The 17237-nt window shown below is 37.4% G+C and overlaps 1 protein-coding gene across 3 annotated transcripts in view; it reads right to left on the bottom strand.

Annotated features, from left to right (window-relative positions):
* Positions 1-17237, bottom strand: part of COG6 (component of oligomeric golgi complex 6) — a 28777-nt gene that overhangs the window by 4423 nt on the left and 7117 nt on the right. For all 3 annotated transcript variants that reach the window (XM_070732785.1, XM_070732783.1, XM_070732784.1), the window contains exons 5-16: positions 15483-15594; positions 13839-13921; positions 13590-13660; positions 12400-12493; positions 9700-9828; positions 9516-9607; positions 9197-9261; positions 8952-9043; positions 7786-7903; positions 6886-7017; positions 5129-5296; positions 2141-2248 (exon numbers count right to left, since the gene is read on the bottom strand). In XM_070732785.1, coding sequence (XP_070588886.1) covers positions 2141-2248; positions 5129-5296; positions 6886-7017; positions 7786-7903; positions 8952-9043; positions 9197-9261; positions 9516-9607; positions 9700-9828; positions 12400-12493; positions 13590-13660; positions 13839-13921; positions 15483-15594 — 1264 coding nt within the window. The remainder of the gene's footprint in view (positions 1-2140; positions 2249-5128; positions 5297-6885; positions 7018-7785; positions 7904-8951; positions 9044-9196; positions 9262-9515; positions 9608-9699; positions 9829-12399; positions 12494-13589; positions 13661-13838; positions 13922-15482; positions 15595-17237) is intronic.

Here is a 17237-nt window from a genome sequence, read left to right as displayed (position 1 = left end):
AATGAAATTCCTGAAATCTTTACTTTCCCCACCTGGCCTACCTTGAAGGGCTGACCCTTGCACTGTAAGGTGCTTGACTGCAATTGACTCATTATAAATAAAATAGCCAGAAATAGATAAGCCTCCGATTAGGCCATGCTTCTAATTATGATGAATGTGCTTCAACAAGCAATGATTTCACTCAGTTAGAAGTGTAAACTTGTTTGGATATATGAGTGAAGGATGAGAGAAGAAAAGTGAAAGAAACAAAGAGTGAAAGTAGAATTCTGTAGGAAGAGAAAGGACAAGTGATGTATGAAAATGGATTAGAAGTTTTGAAGCCACCCAGACGATGGGCAGCTACATTGTTTTAAATAAATAAACCAACAAATAAGATAATTAGCTCCCCAAAGGATGAAAATTGATACAAGTGGTTACAGAATGCTGTTTAGAACAGACACAAAAGTGTTATACAGTACTACAGAGTGCCTCAGGTCCATGAGTGTGACTATAAAAAAGAGGTTATTTTTATTATAGAAAAGCAACGGGCTTGAATTATGGAAAGTTCCGCGTGAATGTGTAGCTGAAGGCTGGTTATTAAACTTCCATGATGGAAATAAAGTATCAGTGAACAAAAATGGAATGTATAGTGAATGGTTTAACATCAAGTAAGCCCTTAGTAGGATATACACAAGAATGGAGGACGTCCCTTTAATTGTTTAAGGTACTTATGGACAAACATATAAAGATAGCTTGTAGCAAAGGAATAAATGTGTTTGTAGGGGCATGAATATGCTTTATGTGCATTGTTGTATGCAATTACGGTATTAGCCAAGGATTCAAAATTATTTGTAAGAAACTTGGGAAATGTTTATTATTAGAATGAAAAAACTAATAGAAACATTGTGCGATATGTAAATTTTAGCAGAAAGATGGTAGACAGTATGTGCCCAGATGTAAGGACTGAATGTTTATCAAAAGCAGCCGAAATGGTGGTGTATAACAGTGTTTCTCAAATAGTGGGATGGCCCCCCTGGGGGGGGGGTGCAGAATAATGCCAGGGGGGTGCGTGACCCCAGGGAACACATTACACCCCAATCACATTGATAAGCCGCTTGGGTTTTTGCAGGGAATAGGTGCTGAATATTGCAAACAATCGTCCCGCTGGAGAGTTGGGGGGCGCAAAATGTTTACTTCTTCCTAGGGGGGCATAACAGAAAATATTTGAGAGACACTGGTGTATAAGAATATGGGATTGCCATGAAGGAAAAGAGAAAGCCATACAAATAATAATTGGGTGGCACTGGTGAGCTCTCCAAAAAGGAGAGAGAATTAAAGAAAGGATAATGTATTGCTATGTTTGTGAATATGCTTCAAACAAGAATTGTTAGCAGCTGTGAAAATATATGGAGAGATATCATAAATTGTGTTGATACAAATCAAATTTAGCTCTATTTTTTCTTATCTCATGCCTTTAATTTCTTTGGCTTACTATTCCTTACTCTTTGGGTTTTGCAAAATATTGCTTGCCATGAAAGGAAATAGTATGATGGGTTTTTCATGTTATGTAATTATGCACATAACAACTCCTTTTTGAAACTAAGGCTTTCAGAAAGAATGATCTTTCCTGCTAAAGAAAAAGAAACCAGGAATTCTGAAGTATCTATTTAAATCCCAACTAAATATAGTAGACTTACATTTGCAGTTCAGAGTTTCTGGACTGAATGGAAATATTGGCTGAACAGCTGTAGGAGTTTCCAAGTAACACAAATATGCAATCAAAAATAAGCAATCCAGTAACACTTACTCAGTATTGTGACAGTATTTGCACGTCATAATTGTCATGCAAATACTGCCATAATTGTCGTGCAAATAGCTAAGAAACAGAGCCATTTGGCTAGTGTGCTATATACTCCCATTGGCTCCTTCCAAGAATAGGAAGAATGGTGTATCTACCACCCATGCTTATAAACCATTCTGAATGGTTGAAAATGTTACTTCAATGTAGGATGATGGGGAGAGTAGCAGGTTTCTTAACCATGAGTATATTTTGCAGTCTAAAGATGTTCACATGAAAAGCTTAAATGTTACGCAAAACACATAAAAAGAGACTTGTCAGAAATGAGTATTGATATTGATAGTTTCCAAAATTATTGCTCACCTGCTCCGTCTTGTGCTGCTGTACTATGTTATAAATATAACTTAGCCCCACTCTGGTTAATACATAAGACGCTTGTTCATTTATAAGAGTATCCAAATGTGCTTCAATCTAAAATAAAGACAGTGATTTTTTCACTTATTGCAAAGTATTTACAATTATCATATGTAATTTATAATTATTTTTAAAAAGAGTTAATGAGTTTGTGTAAATTACATGCCATGAGTCTATGGATATATAAATTCAATCTCCCAGCTAGAGTTTATGATGTTTTGAATTGTACTATTTTTCCCAATCATCCTACACGTGTTGCAATGGCTTTTTGCACAAACTGATTAGTCAGAAAGTTAATTCCATAGTGAATGGTTTTTTGGGATCCTGTGTTTGGAGACGAAGTAAACATCAAGGAAGAATGCAAATTCTTTAATTTAAAAAATGTAACAATATTATTAAATTAACTTCCAAATGAAGAAAGAAGAGGAATACATAAATGATAAATTATATTTTTCACTAATGGACATAATCTTTATCAAAACTCATGCATGTTTATCTTGTAACCTTACTTGTAAATGACTGCTATTCTCCAAAATGGATGAGAAGTATATTTTAGATTCAGTCTTGAAACAATTAATCAGTTCTATTATTTTAATATTACAACGGGCTGTTTGGATAGTATCTTAATTTAGGTAGTTGATTCTATTGTCCACATGGTTATCCTTTTGCATTTTGTCTGGCCTTGGAAACAACAATTAAAATTAGGGAAGGGCAAACTCTTTTGTGCACCAAACAGCTGTTTTGAAATAACCCATGGCCAGATTGAAATATGCATGTTTCAGACAGTATATAGGTCAAAATGTTGGTGTTTTGTTCTGGGTAAAAGCTGAAAGTTACTTAGGTTGGGGGCAGGGGAGTGAAATAAGAGCAGGACAAAGGCAAGGGCCATTGTTTCCTTGCTGATATCATCAGGGGAGATCAAAATGGTATTGGGAGGATTGGAGTGTAAAGAGGCTGGTAGGATTTTCTGTGCCCAGATATCATTAGCAGCTGAGAGGAGGTGTAAAAGAGTACACCATTAAATAAATATTAGCATAGCTCTTTAAGAGACCATAGGATTAAAAAAAAACCCTCAAGATTGCCCCCTAGATTCTCATTAGAAGGGAGAGAATCCTTATCAGGCTTTTAAGAGAATGTTATTGTACTTTATTGTAAAGTATCACAAAGATGACCTTAAGGAAAATAGGCAAGAACTGTTATATAAGCAAAAGCAGTAGGAATATTCTTTAAGTCCTGTTGTGGTTGGCTTCAGGCCAGCTCATTTGGCTGCTGATTTTGACGCAGAGGAGTGGGAGCTGTCTGTTCACAGAAGACCCATCTGGCTGGAGGACAAATCAGACAGTGAACCAGGAGAGGCAGGGAGGGGAATGGAGCAGGAAGGGACTGGAGAGACAGAGAGGTGAATGGAGTCAGTCAGATCTCCAGCCAGAGTTTCATCTGAATCAGAAGGGGAGGAGTTAATGAACAATCTTATTCTTAATGTTTAGGTCCGGAGAATGCTGGGAAAACAAGAGCAGCTGCGCAAACGCAGAAACAGATTATAGGTCATAGGTGATAAGAATTAATGATATTACTGCAACCTTGAAAAAGGGAAGGGTTGCAGAGGGCTGTGTGGGAGTCTATCATTCAGTTTTGAAGAAAGTTTGTTGAATTGTGGTTTCGTGTTTTCTGGGGATTTCTGGACATTCTGACATTTAAGCTGTGAGTTATTTCTGGCTGACGTAAGCCTGAAAGACTTCTGCACTGACTGGAGTAATTAATTCTGACCTATTGAACTCTGAAACGAACATTGCTCTGAAACTCTGTGGTTTGCAGTTTTCTGAATATAAAGAACAACCAGTGCTTTATTTTTAAAGCCTGCGTGTGTGTGTTTGATTAATGACTTCATTCCTGGGTGGCTGTGGCCAGGCAGAAAAAGTCCCAGGAAGCAAGATGGAAGAATCTCGGGCAATCTCTTCTTCCTGATTCATTGGGCTATAACAGGGCGAATAAAGCTTAATTGTGTTATAAAGATTCTGTTACTATACTTTATTGAGATAAAGTGCAGCCTTACCCTTCCTTTGGAGTCTGATCTACCCCAAAGACTAGTTGACACCTTAAAAGTAAAGCAAGTTGCCAATTGCCCATGTGATGTCTGCTTTCTGACGTTGTCTACTCAAAAGGTGAACAGGAGGGAAGACACTGGAATGCAGAAAACTGAAGATAAATCACTTGGAAGAATGGGGCGCGGGGTGGGTAGGTGGAAGGTGTACCCTAATCTTGTGCTACTAACTGTGAAATAACTTCAGGATCTTTCTAGGCTTTGTTTCGCCCAAAACCAAATCTCCAACCTTGTGTTTTTGACAACAAAACATTTAATCAGAACTTTTAGAGCATAGTGGTTCATTTGGTTTAATCATGACTAAAACAAAGGAAGAATCCATGGCACTGCAAGCCAAAAGCCTGTTTGCATCTCAGCTTAATAGGCTGCTAAAAATGTGATTTATTAAAGTTAATTGTAGGATAGACATAACCAGACAAACTCTGTCAGTCAACCATCTATTGCCAAACACAGCCTCAATGATATCTGCTCCTCTCACCCATCTCATAACTGGATCTAGAAAAATCTAGGAATTGCATCTAATTACAATGTAAAATGTTTAAAACTCAAGAATCCATCTAATAAATTATCCAATGGACAGCATGTGCCATTTATGTCTGCTGTCATTAAAAAAAAAACAGCTTGCAAATATGGCTCAACTTTTTACGTTTCACTGCTTTGCTGCATCGGGGTTCTTAACCCCCATTAATTTTTTTTTTGTGGCTGCATGCACCAGAGTGTTTACTTTAAATATAAAGCTGTGAGGATACACACATTTAAGAAGATTGTGTTGTATTTATTCCCTGTTAATGGTTAATGGCAAAGAAAACATCAGAAGATTGACTTTGGACATTTACCTGGTATTGTAACATTTCTAGCCTTTTATCTGTGAATTCAAACAGAGCCAGCATTGTCTTCATCATATGAAGTGAATTCACCATGAAGGTTGCCATGTCAGCAGACCCCAAGTTACTGGCAGACATAGTGCACATCTGCAACAGAGGATCCAGCACACAAGACAGAACCTAAAAGAAAGCAGGAAGAGAAATATACTGACTCAGAGCAACCCTTGGGTATTTCCCCCACTCTATTACTCCTCAAAAAGAAGGAAGCTAAGGCTGAAATTTTTTTTTGCTGGCCTTTGAACACAGATCTTATAAATAAGCACTGCCAGCCATTTGCTCTTCTAATTTCCACATTTCAATCCAGTGTGCTTGCCAGCCGCTTATGCAACCTCTTCTACATTTAGTCATGCTTTATTTGTTAATGTTAGAAAAGGATGTTGCATAGGAAAGTTGCGTAGGCATAGCCGGTCCAAAGCAGAAGTGATAAAAACATAGATAGCTGATGATGCTTGTTGGGGAGGCTTGCAGTGTCCAAGCTACTCTGAGGGGTGGAGCTTGAGGGAAGGTTCAAGTTGCAAGAATGTAGTTTTGATGGTAAATGTTCAAAACAGCTACCTACTCATTCAGCAGAGAGACAAAACACAGGCTGCTTGCCGAAGGTGTGGATCTTTAACCCCATTGGAAAACTCAACCAAGCATCTACCAAAGTTTGTCTTTTGAAGACAGAGGGCTTTCCCCACTCTGAATGGAGTTAGTATGTTTATTCCAAAACTTAAATAGTGGATAAACATATGAAGTGACCTAATCTTACCCCTTCTTGTTTTGAAGTGTTAAAAAAAATCACCATGGCCATTAAGTGAATCTGTGGTTGTTGAGTGAATACTGAATACTGAGACTGTCAAGCAGACCTCTTATTTGTTATGGGGTGTTTTGGCCAGAAAACAGAAATTTGTTTTGTTTTTGGCAAAACAAAATAAAACAAAACCCCTATTAAATCACAGTGCCGATAGCAGGATGCTGCAAATACCTATAAGTGCAGGCCAGCTGAGAAGCACCCCAAATATGTTCAAATGACTGGAGTGGGGGCGGTTGTAAATCTGGAACTGGATTTAAAGTAACTTGGGGAGGATCTGTTTAACTCTGAACAGTCGCTAAGTGACTGGTCATACGTCAAGGACTACTAGTAGCCCAATTTACAGAACTTAAAATTTTAGAAAATGACAGTGTTAAACCAAATCCGCAAAAGGTACTTCAAACAATTTTGAAGACAGGCTATTTCTTGAAAAGAAAAGGAAAAAAAAGGTCAAATAAGTTATTAATTTGAGAAACTATCATTTAGCTTTCGAAATGAGTTAGAAAAATTAGAACCATCCACCGACAAATGCCTGTGTTGTATTATCCCATCAAGAGATGGAATGGAGCCTGATCTCCTGGATTACAGAAGAAGAGAGGCTTATAGCTCTCTTTCTGAGTTTAGAAAAGAGAGCATCGGAATAGTCTTTCTCTGCTTTTGTAGCCAGAAAGGCAAGCTTGGCATTTAATTCAACTTAGTTCCTTGGTGAGACTAGCAAATACAGCCAAAGATTATAGAAAGGATTAACTACTATTACTGATCAAATTTTAGGTAGCTTCCTTTTTTGAGAGAGAAGTAACATATAACACTTGAAATAGTGAAACAAACACTGCCATATTTCCACATCCTTAGTGAAACCATTGGCAATTAGAGAGATTACGTTCATACACATAAGATGAAATGGACATTAATTTACTTGTCCAAAGTCTGTTTGACGAGTATCCAAAGGAATAACACAAGAGTCATGGGATGATAGTACTTCACGCAGGAGAGCAAGTGTTTGATTCAGTGTAGGACTTGGACCAAGGTCTGCTGGTGGCAGTTCAACCTACAAAAAAAAGTAGAATATCTGAGTTCAGAAGATGTGTTTATATTGAAGCCTAGATATACAGAGGAACAGAATAGTAATCAAAAACTCTGCAAATAAATCTATTATAGTGTATTAGATGCTATAGATATTCTCCAATCTGGTGTCCTTTAAAAGATTTGGGCTTCAATTCTACTCATTCAGGCTAATGTCGCCTTTCAGTTTGGAAAGACAATGTGAAAACAGTTACAAATATTTGTCTATTTACAATTTTTGTACTCCAATCTAAAGGCTGTGGATGTCATCTCCTTGTCGTCTTCTATAAATCTTTAAGCAAACATGAAATCCAGAAGGTTTCAGATTGGAGAAAACAAATTATAACTTTCAATATGTCAGCAACAATCCTTCAAACTCTCGCCTACTTTGAAAGAAAAAAAAGTAGAAAAAAGGAAGCTGTGTTGCCAATGACAGCCAATCAGGTTCTGCCAGGCCTTCAAACAGCCCACCCCAAGCTGCTCTTGCTATGGATGACCACCTCTATAAAAGCGGTAGCTAAACTGGAGATCAGGATACGTAAGACTTGTGACTGACAAACGTGCTGATTGACATAAGAAGCGGAGGTATGTAATGCAAAATAAATGAGTTTGGGGATCACTTTTCGGTAAAGCAAAGATCAGGTTTCTCAAATTATTGAGCAAAGGATTTGTTGGTGATTAAGACTGGGAAATGCAACACTGAAGCCAGCTTTTTGTAGCCCTATATATTTAGCAGAAGAGTTTTCAAACAGACCTTATCCAGCAGTTTACTCGCATGGAGACTCAAACTATTGAAGAATATTTTTTTGCTCAAAAGGTGCATCTCTTCTATCGTAGTTAACAGCATGGCTGCACTGTTTCCTATAATATTACTGAAATTGAAAATAAAAAGTACGTGTGTGAGAGAGGAAATGAGAGATTTTATTTGATTCAGAGATTAGCAGGTGCAACTATTCCATTTGGGAAGAGACTTTCTTTCAAAAAGGCCATTTTACATTTTAAATGTTTAATGCCTTGCAATAAAGAAAAGTTGTCCTTCCCCTCAGTTCTTCCTTTCTGTCTTTCTCAAGAGCCGGAAGGAAGTTCACCGTGGGAAAACTAACTATGTCAATCATGAAGCAAGACTATGACTGAAGCTAGGAGAAAGTTGCTAGGGCAAAAAGAACACAATAAGCAGCACCATCTCCATTCCAAGTTAAAGCAAAATCTGTTCCCCTTTGGACAGATTTAAAGGAAACTGAGACAAATGACCACCCCCTCACAAATTCATTAGGTAAAAAACAAAATTCCTTTTCTCCCCAGAAAAAAGAAAAGTGGGATATAATCAGGGCAGAATTTTAGATCTAAACCAAAAGGGAGACTTTTTTTAAAAAAGTATTTTCTCCAAGTGGATGATCTATCCCCCCCCCCCACCACTCTACTGGATCAACCAAATGTGGTTGTGACAGAAATTGACCAGGTGGCCTATCACCCAACCCTTATATAATAAGATAGGACAGAATAACTGGTTCAAAGTCACCCAGCTAAAGCAGGACTTGAATTCACAGTCCCCAGAAATCGGCCATGAAAAAAAGTGAATTTTTTTGGTTGGAACCTGATTTGGTCATGGTCAGAAGCATTCGTAACCAGAGGTTCTACTGTTATATGGCAACAGTAAAGGAGCTAATGGGATTTGGATAATCTTTACTTGGATAATACTTTACTGTGAGGTTCCATAAAGTTCAATATTTACTGATACTGTTTAAATATGATCAGAAAACTGCTAAGTACTGATGGCATCAAGTTATATAACAAGATAACATCTTCCTTCAATGCCAAATATTACATTGCAAAACAGTGTAAGGACACTGTGTTATACTACAATGTAGCCCTTGAACACAACCAGTTCTTCCCAAAACAAGCTTTTAAAAGTTTGCTTACCAAATGGTATGATGATAAAATTTGAGAAGATTAGAAATTTTATACAGAAGGACTGCGCCGGGTTCAGCAACAATCACCTGTTCAATTCGAACCTGAGAAAACATTTGAAGAATATACAACAAGGTTCCTTTTTATGCAAGTAAAAAGGGTTCCTTTTTATGCAAGCTTTTTTGTTCCTTGTTTCTTAACATATTGGGCCGATATAGTTTTAATACCAAGGGCCTTCATTAAAGCAAACATTTCACCTTCAGTGGCCGGCAAACCCCTTCTGTGATGTGCCCAACTATTTCTTGCATATTTTCTTCCACTCCTGAAAATAAAAACGGTGTATATTAGAAATAGGAATGTTAATTCCTGTCATTTAGAAAGAAGAAATGCAGCCAACTATGTTTTCCCCCACAACAGTGTTTATCCTAAAGTGGCAAAAATTCCACATTCTTCCCACAGCACTTAGCTTTACCCCATATGTAACCTTTAGGACAGAAAAATCCCAGATGAAATTCCCTTCCTTGGATTCCTGCCTCGGAAGCTCCCAAACCCACAGTTCTTGGCGTTCTACTATACCTTCTGTGGTGATGTGTTTCAAGAGAGCCTCCAGGTGCTCTTTTTCGGAAGCAGTAGCCTGATGCAGCCAAGCCAACATGTCTCCCACATATCTAAAGCCAAAAACCCCCAACCCTATTAAAACAGAATCTTCCTATTCATAGTAATTAATGTTATACAGTGTGCAATGCCACAAGTAATGTACCTCAAAGGATCGTGTGAATGCATTTCAATAGGTCGAGGTGTTCCTCCTGGACCTCCTCTAGTAAGAGCATCTATAAAGCCCCGGACCACAGAGCTTCTTCTGGCTGTTCCAAACTCATCAAGAGTATATCTACAATGGGCGGAAATTATGCACTTAAGTTGCAGCCGTTTTAGTTGCCCTCCTTAATGATCAAAGTGCCTTGTTTTATGGAAATGCAAGAGTATTATGCATAAAATTCCACTGCCTAGATAATTTACCAGCAGATGCCCAACACCAACGTATTTTTAATAGCCACCAAATCATGTGAAAACTTGGTTGTCATGTTTCAGCATGCAAACAGAGACTTATGTTTTACAACGTAAGAGAATAAATTATTTATTCTGTTTCAGCTATTATTTTCATTAGGGTTCAATATAAGATGGGAAATTACAGAAATTACAAAGCTAGAAAACATAGGCATTCAGGCTACTATCAAACTGCGTGAAAACAAGTAAAATGGTTTGTTTACTTCTTTAAAGCAGTGGATAATAAGCCCACTGGAACAAGTTGTAACCATTATTTGTTCCAGCAATAGCCAGTTCAATTCCAGAAGAAACATTTAAAAGAGCAAAGTATGCTATACAGAGAGAAATGACTTTTATATACTAATGTTTATATTAATAAACAAGACAAGTCCACTTTTAATTCCATATTAATGCCAATAATAATTCTATCTTAATTCAGCAGAAAGCATCTATTGAGAAAAAAACCTAACCAGTCTATACTTTGATTCAACATCAACATACTAAGTCCTTAAAAATAGCACATGTCCTTTAAACCTTTTGAATGACTGCACTGTGTGCTGTATGTGAATATTGCCTGATGCTTTATTGTTCTTGCAAAATGGAAATGACTGTTGTTTTGGTGTAGCATCCATTATCACTTTCTACCCTTTGGAAGCCTGAAAAGTATTTTAATATTGGAATGAAGGAAAATTAATCTTCGTTTCTACGATGTCTAAGGAATATAAGTACCGGTATCACTTTCAGTGAGGTATGTACTTTAGTAAGGTACCCTATATTGTACCAAGATAAAGACAGCTGCTGCCATGGACATGGTAGGCATTCCAATACTGCCACCTTGTGGTATGTCTGAAATATAGCTACAGTATATGCTTCTCTCAAGATGTCAAAAAAACACCATTTGTGTCACTCATAATATCTAAAATGGTAAGTAATGCAGAGCACATCATTAAGACTTCTGGGCCACTTCTATGAATGTCTTAGTTGTGGCCTCTATAGACCCATAAGAAGTATCACTAAAGGTAATGATACAAAGAGGAACTGAATGAAATAACTAGGAAGTAATCATATTAACTGCATTTGATTGCTAATTACATTGAATTTTAATACAAATTAACTTTTGTATGAAAATTGACTTTTACATTTCTTTCTTCTCCTATTTCTAATCTAATTCATTCCAGTTTCTAAAATTGCAGGGAGTGGGAAATGGCAGATTGATGTGCCTCTATTAACAGGGAAGACGGCTTTGCGGCAAATAAGAGGAAGAAAACGTTAACAGAGATCAGGTCCTATGACCGCTTAATATCAAGTTAAGGATTGATAATGCCAGAATGCTACCTAAGAAAAAAAAAATCAAAATTTATTTGTTTGACGAGGATAAAGTAATACTTATTTTTATAAAATACTTTTCTGGGCTTTCTGCTGAAAATGGATTAATGACTTAATTAATGACTTGGATTTGCCATTAGGAAAGGGTTGAAAATGTGAAGAAGTGCAAAGTAATTTTAAAGGAGAGGAGTTAAGTTTGTTTGTAACTACAATTAGTGAAATTATGCCTACTAATATAAAATATTTTTCCACAAATTCAAGTCTTTCCTCAACGTTAACACTAAAGGGAGTTTTTGACCTATGACCGTTTATTCAATTAGCGATTGTTCAAAATTACAAGGGAACTGAACAAACAATGATTACAACCAGTCCACGGATTTCTGGCTCTCTCGGCATATCCAGTCATGTGATTGCAACTGGACCACTTGGCTACAGGTTCACAGTTGCAGTTTGTTGCAGCCCCCTGCAATCCCCTGAGCTCCTCTTGCAACCTTTCTGGATAGCTTCTCTCAAGAAAGTCAATGGGGCGGGAAAAGTTACAAGTGACTGGAATAAGTCCTCCCCAATTCTCACTGCATCTCTTACATACCCTCCTGCACACCTATGCATTCTTCTCAAGCTGTACCTCACCCCCCAAACCCATGCCTCTTAGGCACCCCCCTTAATGCCCTTGTCCACCCGCCCTGACCAAACCTCTTGCACAGCCCAACACCCTCATGTACATCCCCAACCTGCGCCTCTTGCGCAACCTCAATCATCATTCCTGACCTTTACCACTCACGCCCTGTCGTACCCTTTCCTATCTGGCAGAAAACACTGCCCTACCTGCCAGTCTGGGGCTTGCAACTTGGGGGCTAGCTTCCCCACTGGTGATTTGCCTGAATAAACTTTCAAACCATTTTACCAGTGCTCTATGGCAAATCCATGCCTACACTCATTGGTAGCCCTTGTTTCTTATTCTGGAGAAATTCAGTCTAAATGGTCGCTTGGAATTGAGACCAACTTTATCACAAACACATCCATCCCACCATAACCGTATTATCTTTCTCCACATATTCATGCTGGGTGATTAACTAAAGCAGAAACTTACTTATAGAGAACAGGACGGTCTTGCAAAGCTTCCATTGCCTGAGCTAGAACTGGAGAAACATCACAGGATTCTTGTGTTAAAGCCCTGCATTCACCTGTAGAAAAGCCAACAGTCTGACGTCAGTATTAGTAAGAATTCAACAACATTTATCTCATTTCACTGATTACACTGAATCCTAGAGAAAAAAATTACATTTTTATGGTGCCCCTAGAAGCTACGGTCTAAATTCAGCTGCCTTGGTGAAATCTAGCTAGATACAACTGTACTTTGCCACTCTGGCAGAAGTCCTCTGTATATTTAGGAGTAGTTGTCCACCCTTCCTGTAGGTACTTATTATGGGAAACACAGCGACAGCCACAAAGTAGCTGTGGAAAACACCATGGCTATATAAACAAGCAAGATGGGGATGCAGACATTTTCTGTCTACAAAGAGGCAACAAAACCAGACTTTTTAGGGAAAAACAATAGCAGTGGTTGTTCATATCTAGAAGACAGAGGGGAAAGTACGTGCAAATTATTTTCAAGCTGTAAAGCAATAGTAATGAACCATCAATATAAAAACCACCAATGTTAGGATGAGAGAACTACATGACTGACAAAACAGAGATGTAAGGACCGTATAACTAATAAAACCGCTTTAAATTCTACTGTTGTTTCAAAACAAGGAAATCATCCCTGAGTATCAAAATATTATCTTATTTAAAGAAGCCCCAATGGCGTAGTGGTTAGAATGTAGTATTGAAAGATAATGCTGCCCCCAGTCTGGAGTTCAATCCTGACCGGCTCAAGGTAGACTCAGCCTTCCATCCTTCTGAGGTTGGTAAAAGGAGGACTCAGATTTTGGGGGGCAATAAGTGGACATTGTAGACTGCTCAGAAAGTGCTGTAAAGCACTATGCTTCTAAATGTTGATTAATTCTGAAACTTAGGTAGAGAATTAGGTACAGGAAAGTAGTTTTTGAGATTCCTAAATAGATTTCAGATTATGATGTGTTATGATGGCAAGTGTGAACTGATTTGCCAGAAACTGCCTTAACATGCAATCTTATACATTTTGAAGAAAAAGTACTATTCAGATTGCTGTAAATGGGTATAGAGTAGTAGCTACATTTACTCATCAGACTTCTAAAAGCCACCTATCTCTGTCTACAAGAATATTTAAATGATTTTTTTAAAAAATAACTACAATACCTTGGGCCCAACGATACAGCTGTTCATAAGTAGTTTCCTGGAGGAGTGCCATCTGTTCCATAATCTCCAGGCTGCAAGTTTAACATGTTTGAAGTCTTTACCAAAAAATGAATATCAAGAAGCAAACACATCTAAACTCTCATGGCTTTACACTTGACTTCATGTTTTTATTTTCCAATATAAATCTCAATCTGTTAACAACTCAATTTATGAGATTTTATACAGTTGCTTTATACAGTGTAAACTCACCCTGATCTTTGTTGACTGGTGCGCAGAAGAATCTTGACATCATTGTGAATTTGTTTTATTCGTCTCAATACTTTAAAAAAATTCTTTAATAAAAAAAAAGTTCAAAATTAAAAGCTGTGATATTTTACTCAAACTAGCTTTGTTTACATAGCTATAGTACTTTCAGATAATCATACTGCAGCAAGCTTGGTACTTGTACTGGAACTATAATTTTCAGAATTCATCCCCAGCTGGCTTGAAATTTGGGGACTGATATTTCATGCTTGCCATGTAGCGTTTAAAACTCAAAACAGGGATTACACATTCAGTTGGGAACATTTATAACATAGAGACATCAGAGGTTTTGAACTGTGTTTAACGTTTCTACTTTTGATGGTGATAAAAATATATTGGTTTTGTTCCCTTTTTAAAATAGTAATGGCAATCTATCTATCTATCTATCTATCTATCTATCTATCTATCTATCTATCTATCTATCTATCTGATTTGTATGCCTCCCCTCTCTGAAGACTCGGGGCATTATACATTGTCTAAGAGAATAAAATATGTCTTATACATTGTCTAAGAGAATAAAATAAAGAAAAATAAAAATTGATTTTAAAAAAAGTAAAAATATTACAAAGAAAAAATTGTTACATTGGTATGTCAATATAATTAGTTACAATTCTATATATACTTGTCTATTGCAAATATTCAATTATGTAAATGTTTCTAATACGTATGTGCTTTAAAAAAATACTGTGTATAAGAGAGTCCCATATTTCATTATAATTGTCTATACAAATTTTGTATCTGTGTGCAATCTGCTCATGTGGCAAATGCCATTAGGTCTTCATTGGTTTTGCTTCCTTTGGAAACAGGTTCTTCAAATGCGAGAGACTATATGGAAGACACCATCTCATTATATACTGAATTACTGTGACCTCAGAACTGTCATTGAAAAACATACGATTTAGAAACCAAAGCAAATTGACTTCGCCCATTCCAGACTCATTCATTGTTGTATTCCAAATAGGCTACACTGAGCCAGAGTTGTATAGTTTGAAATAAGGACTGCTGTGCAGTATACTTCCCTTTGTGCAGTTTTATTTGCTACTGTGGCTAAAGATTAAGCAAACTATAGTATCTTATTGCTATTTGAAAGGGAGAAGAATTTCCTTTTGTTTCGATAACATCCTCTGTTCAAAGCTGATTATTTTAATAGTACGATGGACTAGCAACAGAAAAGAGAAGAGACAATATCACCCAGTTGAGCACAGTAGGCAATTACAGTCTCTAAACAATTATTTCCAAGGATATAGCTAAACAGTATTATGTAGTATCAAGCTATTTCTACCACTTCCACAGTGAATGTTGTGAATTTCAGTCATAGCCCTTCTCTTCGCAAATTATCATTATGAACTTAACTGCTCCCATCTCTGGATTACAGAAGATTTTTTTACATAGGCTCTTCAAGCCAGAATCTTTGCAAAGGAGAGAATTATTTTCTAAAAACTCCATCCCTATATGCCTGATATGGAAATTTTTCCTGCAAGTAACACAACTATTCCTTATTCTCCAAAGAGAAAATGGTGATCAGGAAAGGAAGTCATTTGATTCAATATATTAAAATAAAAGTTACTGCATGTATTTTAGGATGCTTACTTCAGTAACTGGCCCATCTCTGGTGCATCGAAGGATGTTCATCTCCTCTGGAGAAAGTTGGAATTCTGCTATGAAGGCATCTGCTATTTGTGCTTTTAATTCTAACCTTTGGCTGCAATAAAAAAAATGATTCAGTTCATGACAGTTATAATTTGTTTCACATAAGCTTAGGATGTGGCAGCCATTCAAGCAGAAAAGTCTTAGAGGGAGCACTTTCATCTTCACAGCAGAGGAAGAATAAGAAAAGGAGATGGACGTAAGGAGTTTACAGGTAGTCTTTGACTTGCAACCAAAACTGAGGCCAGAATCTTGGCTGGTAAGTGAGCTGATAGCCTGTGTCATCTCACTTAACTTCCCATGTGGCTGCTTCACTCAATGATTGCAAATCCAACAGTACCATTTGCAGTTGTTAAGTGATCCTCAGGTGGTTAAGCAGAGTCCCAAATAAGGCGCATGCACTGCTGCCAGCGGGGGTGGTGATGGTTTGGGCTTCTGATTTGTGTGGCTTCTGAGGGAGAAACACTTTCATGTTGCCTGAGCAAGGCCTCCTCAAATCTCAAACCTCACCTCACAGCACAAGGCAAAGCTTATTCATGCAGCTTCTATCTATCATGCTGCCTTTATCGTACATCATCGGTGGATTACAGAAATGGAACTCATCAGAATCTGAGCTTGATTTCTGCAGTCCGCAGGGGGGAAAAATCTAATCTTTCCTTTGCACGCAAAAGGGAATTTCTCTCAAGGGATGCAGAAGCAGACATGCATCAGGATCTGAGCTCCATTTTTGCACCCCGTGAGAGCATAGGGTCAACTCTCCTCTGAGAACTCTTCCAAGGGTTCAGAAATTCAAATTCAAATCATCGGGATCTGATGTCAAGAGATGGCTTCTATTTTCAAAAGTGTTTTAGCATAAAATAATTTCAAAAAACTTGGAATGTTGTCATTTGTTAAGAGACACAGACATCCAGAATAGAGACATTTTATCTACTCTGAAATGATATATAGCAAAAATGATGTATGTATGTATACAAGTATGCATGTATGTAGGATTTTAATATATCTATTTATCAATGGTGAAATCAATTACTGTGGGCATGGCTTGGTGGACGTGGTGTGACTTGGTGGGCGTGGCAGGGGAAGGAAACTGCAAAATCCCTATTCTCACCCCACTCTGGGACTAGCCGGATCTTCAAACATCTCAAAACTTCCACTACTGTTTTTCCAGAACCTGTCAGAACCTGTTGGATTTCACCCTGTGTGTGTTTGTGTGTGTGTCTTAAAACACCACACATGAACAAAGAGAAAGGACTCCATGAACCAACAGGAGAAAGCAGCTGATGAATGTCTGGAAATACTTGCCAGTTTGTGATTGTTCAACCAGACTCAAACTTATATCTAATTGCTCACTATACAAAATCCACAAATTTTGAAACACCGATGAAAAGGATTAACCACTTATGTACTTGTACTTAAAAGTACAGGAGCCATGTTATCGGAAGGGTAAGGCCCAATAAATGGAGGGGCTTTGTATCACTTTCGTATACAGCATTGCATACATGCTGTGTTATATTTTGGTTTTATTCCAGAACTGCTTTAATATCAGTTTTAAGTTTTAGAATTTAATGTCCTTGTATTCTATTGGTTTGTCACTATTCTGTGAAATACCCACAAAGATTCAACTTCTGTGAAATTTAGAACTGCAAGGTGAATAAATGAAATGTTGAAACTATTTTATTTCCTTCTCACGTGACAGCC

Source organism: Erythrolamprus reginae, chromosome 1 (genome assembly GCF_031021105.1).
Source record: "Erythrolamprus reginae isolate rEryReg1 chromosome 1, rEryReg1.hap1, whole genome shotgun sequence".
In the NCBI taxonomy this organism is placed as follows: Eukaryota; Metazoa; Chordata; class Lepidosauria; order Squamata; family Dipsadidae; genus Erythrolamprus; species Erythrolamprus reginae.
The sequence above is the reverse complement of the archived record's forward strand: the minus strand, read 5'-3'. Positions and strand labels throughout refer to the sequence as shown.